The 4,119-nt window shown below is 52.1% G+C and overlaps 1 protein-coding gene across 1 annotated transcript; it reads right to left on the reverse strand.

The window, feature by feature from the left end:
* Positions 1 to 2,377: 2,377 nt before the first annotated feature.
* On the reverse strand, positions 2,378 to 3,337 carry LOC123402793. Its single transcript, XM_045096755.1, has 2 exons — positions 3,092 to 3,337; positions 2,378 to 2,982 (listed from the first exon to the last, which is right to left on the reverse strand). Exons 1-2 carry the CDS (start codon positions 3,181 to 3,183, stop codon positions 2,727 to 2,729), a joined length of 348 nt encoding a protein of 115 aa, XP_044952690.1. The 5' UTR covers positions 3,184 to 3,337; the 3' UTR covers positions 2,378 to 2,726.
* Positions 3,338 to 4,119: the final 782 nt, after the last annotated feature.

Below are 4,119 nucleotides of genomic sequence, written 5' to 3' on the forward strand. Positions count from 1 at the left end.
CTATTTGATTGCTTGAGGGGAAAGAATTGAAGGGGTATCCATTTATTGGTGCCAGTGGTGGGTAATTTCCCCCCAACTCCAGCTTCTAGAGTTTTTGAAGCATCTTAAGAGTCTGTTTGGGACTGCTCTGCTCCTTAAAATTCAGCTCTGCTCCAAAAAAGACAAGCCAAACAAGGTAGCTCCACGATATGCTGCTCCGCAAAAAAACTAGAATCTGGGGTATAACTTCAAAGTTTATATGGAGCTCCTGAGAGCAACTCTAGCAGACCCCGCAAAAGAGGCAAATCCGCAAAAGTCCGGCGAGTATGCGGGTTAGTCCCATATTTTCGGCTAGAACACAGCCCGCATACTCGCCCGACCCGTAATTTTTTTTGCCGCGGCCCGCAAAATGCACGTCCCCACCACCATATCTACGGTTCCGCGGTTCGTTTGCGGGTCGAAACCCTATCCCCCGCCGCCGCCGAGCCCCCGCGATTCCCCACCCCTTCCCCACATTTCTCGTCGGCGGCGACCACCTCCCCCGCCTCCAGCCGCAATGTGGAGCTCCGGACGCGGCTCCGACAGCAGATCCGGCGGCGGAAGCGCCCCGAAGCGCGAGCAGCGCGTCCGGTCGGACACCGCGAGGAAGCGAGGGGCCCGGAGGTGGATCAACCACGGCATGTCGCCGTCGTTGAGCTTCCGCATCCGGGAGACGGAGGAGTACGACCGTCGACAGGTCGCCGCGGGCTCGTCCTCGGCCGGGGCTCCTCCTCTTCCGCGCGCCTTCCCCCTTTGAAGAGGCAATGGTCGGAGGAGCCGGAGGACGTCGTCGCCGTCAAGGAGGAGCCCGAGGAGCTCGGCCGCCGCGGAGTCCTCGGGCCGGAGGACTTCGTCGCCGACGTGGAAGCGGTTGCGGCAGCCATTGCCGAGCACATGTTGCACAAGGAGGCGGAGTGACGGCGCCATGACGAGGAGATCGAACACCTCCAGTGGCGGCAGGCGGTCGAGGCCAACATCGCCGCCAAGGCAAAGGACGACGAGTGTGGCGCATCCGCGAGGAGGAGAAGGCGACGTACATCGACCTCGGCAGCTCCGATGTAGTATGTAATCTATGTAGCATGTAGTTTGAACTTCCCATGAAACTATATTTTCAAATTATGCAGTTTCATTTACGGTTTCTGTTCGGCCGCGCTCATATTCGACCCGTAAACGAGATCTAAGTGAAACCGCAAATGCGTTTTGCGGGTCCAGATTTTGCGGGGTCTGCTAGAGTTACTTTGAGAGGGTGTTCTAAAAAACTCTAGAAGCTGGAGTTGAGGGAAAATTACCCACCACTGTCATCAGTAAGTGGATACCCCTTTATTTCTTTTCCCTCAACCAATCAAATAGATTCTTTCCATCAATTTTTCTATTACTGAAGCTGGAGCTAGATGGAAGCCAAACATTCTCTTGATAGTGCTATAGCTTATGTATGAAAATGCTCCAAACTGAATTTGTTGAAGTGAAGCTGATTTTGATGAATTGAAGCAGTCTCAAACAGGCCTAAGAGCTTCATAAAAACTTTGAAGTTGTACTTCAGATTCTATTTATTTTTTTGAAGCAGCATATCATGGAGCTATCCCGTTTGACTTGTCTTTTTTAGAGCCGAGCTGAATTTTAAGGAGCAGAGCAGTCCCAAACAGAATCAATCCCAAACAGACTCAGTCCCTTATAACTATCTAATACTGGTATCAGCCTTGGCAAGTTGTATTAAAACTTCTAAACTGATTCTTTTAATTAATGAAAATAGGAAGACTTCGTGTTTGTTAATTAATGAAAACGGCAATACCGTCGACCAGATTTGGTTGGCTCGTCGAGAAGGTGAAACCGGGACACCGGGAGGGGCGCTCCGTGGATTCTTGCTCCCACAAAGATCTGCCATCCTAGGCTAAGCTGCAAGTGGGGGCTTGAGGCTTGCTTTAACATGGGCGTGTCGGCCACTTTATAGGCTTTGCGTACGAGCCCCTGATTTGATTCCAATACATCGGCACCACCTACTGAAAAAGGCGAGGGAGCTGAGCATGCAACGTGATCACCTTCTAGAGCTTTCCGAGTTCTACATCATCCTAGTGGAGAGAATGAACAGTGCAACCGCGTGAAGGGATTTGAGACATGTTGTTGTGGTTCATGTCTCTCCAAGGTGATTTGAGACATGTCCAGGGGTTGAGCAGCCCGGGCTAGCCCACACAGTAACACATAGCATGTCGAACTAAACCATACGGTACACTATACCGACCTAATATGTCTCACATTTGTTTACGGAGGGAGTACATGCATCATTTCTGGCCAAGAGAATTGATGCGCTCACGCAAGCAAATATAAGGGGAGAATCCATCGATCATCCTATTTCAAGGGCGTCCGCATTTGATGAACACATATATACTTACTAGCACTAATCATACACTTGTGGAAACACATGTTGGAAAGTACTGACCACGACACACACGACAGCACGCAGTTGATGACAGAGATAAAGAGTAGCAGCTAGCACATATTTACATGCGGAAGTAGATCTCATTGTGACATGCAGACATTTGCACACAAGGATCGGTATGGAAGTAGAACCTCACCAGCTAACTAGGTACAACGACTATCGACTACCTAATTAAACAGCATCATTTTATAGTACACATGATGACGAGGTCCCGATCTAAGGAAAGGAGTGCTGTGACCCAGGCCAGGACCATGCATATGCATGCATCCGTTAGCTAGCACAGGACGTCCTTGAGGAGCTTGTACCTGCGGACGGCCGCCTTGGCGACTCTCCGGCCGCCCTCCTGCTCGCCGCCGCCGGTCACCTTGACTTTGCCGCACCCCATCCCGGTGGCAGGACCGCGGTGCTGGACGCCCGGCGGGGCCGAAGGGCGCCTGTTCTTCAGGAGGGGGTCGTCGCTGAGGCACCAGTCGCACACGCCGGCGCCCGCGTCGGCCGGGGCCGCGTCGCCGTAGTAGTTGGTGCAATAGCTGCTTGTACGAATGCAGGGAAACAAATTAAGATCCATCAAGATCTCGACAGTGCACGGAATAAGAGGCTCTCTCAAAGAGCTGCCAGTAGCTAGGAGAGGATACGTACGAGTGCTGGAAGCGGCAGCGGCAACGGGCGCAGCGGAAGAGTTTGTCCTGGAATCCGACGTCGCCGCACATGGAGCACACGGTGCCGGACATCAGGACCGATCGGGTGGCAGGCCGGCGGAGGGGAGCGAGCAGAGGCCGACGAGGTTATCTGTAGCTAGCCAGCAGTACGTCTCGATGGGTGCAGGAAATCAGGGGGCAGGAGAAGAGAAGAGAGAAAGGAGTGGCAGGAAGGAATGGATGTGGATTGTGCAGCAAAGAAGAAGGGCTTCCGGGCTTTAAATACTGGGAGGCGATAGGAGAAGATGAGATCGTGATCGTGGCAGCGGAACCGTGGGGGTGAGGCCGCGGGGCGGGGCCCGCGACGGGGAGGTTTTTGGTTGGGTACGGAGCCGGGCGGGTGGGAGACAGTCCACGTGTCTTTGTGGACGTGCGTGCTGCGTGCAAAGCGGAAAAAGAAAAGGAGTGGCGGGAGTTACTGGGTCGGTTGCCTCATAGGTTGATACCGGCCCTTCATTTTATATACTCACCGTTAAAAGAAAAATGGAAAAATCCGTTTTACTTACATTATGACTGGTACTTTCAATGGTTTGACCGGCCACTAGTTGTCCCTGATGGAATACGTCATGAGCACGAGGTCAGAATTCCTTTTCGTGGCCAGATGCGTAAGGGAAGTGTTTGGCGTTTAGTTGGTCGGTGCAGCGATTTTACATGCATTGCTTGTGTTTTAGTCGAGTCTAATTGAAAAAACTAGAAAACATCATCATATGCATGCATCGTTTGATTGTCCGTATTTAGAGCAACTTCAACGCATCCATCCAAACGGACGGTAATTTTGTCCGTTTTTTGTTCGTTTGGATCGGCCTTCCGTCCGGCTTTCGCCCTGTTTTAGATTTGGGTCAGCAGTGGATCTAAAGCGCCGACCCATTTCATGTCCGCAATCAGCATATTAAGAAAGGGCCCGTGGCCGGTTATGCTAGCGGTCATGTTTCATGATAGCACCATGCGAGCGGCCATGTTTTATGTCAA

Source organism: Hordeum vulgare, chromosome 6H (assembly GCF_904849725.1).
Source record: "Hordeum vulgare subsp. vulgare chromosome 6H, MorexV3_pseudomolecules_assembly, whole genome shotgun sequence".
NCBI classification, from domain to species: Eukaryota; Viridiplantae; Streptophyta; class Magnoliopsida; order Poales; family Poaceae; genus Hordeum; species Hordeum vulgare.

Excerpts from the sequence above, each read along its gene's own strand:
- LOC123402793 (XM_045096755.1), bottom strand. The coding sequence starts at position 3,183 with ATGTCCGGCACCGTGTGCTCCATGTGCGGCGACGTCGGATTCCAGGAC. Across the intron at positions 2,983-3,091 it reads CGCTGCCGCTTCCAGCACTC|CTATTGCACCAACTACTACG; the intron begins GTACGTATCCTC and ends TCGTACAAGCAG.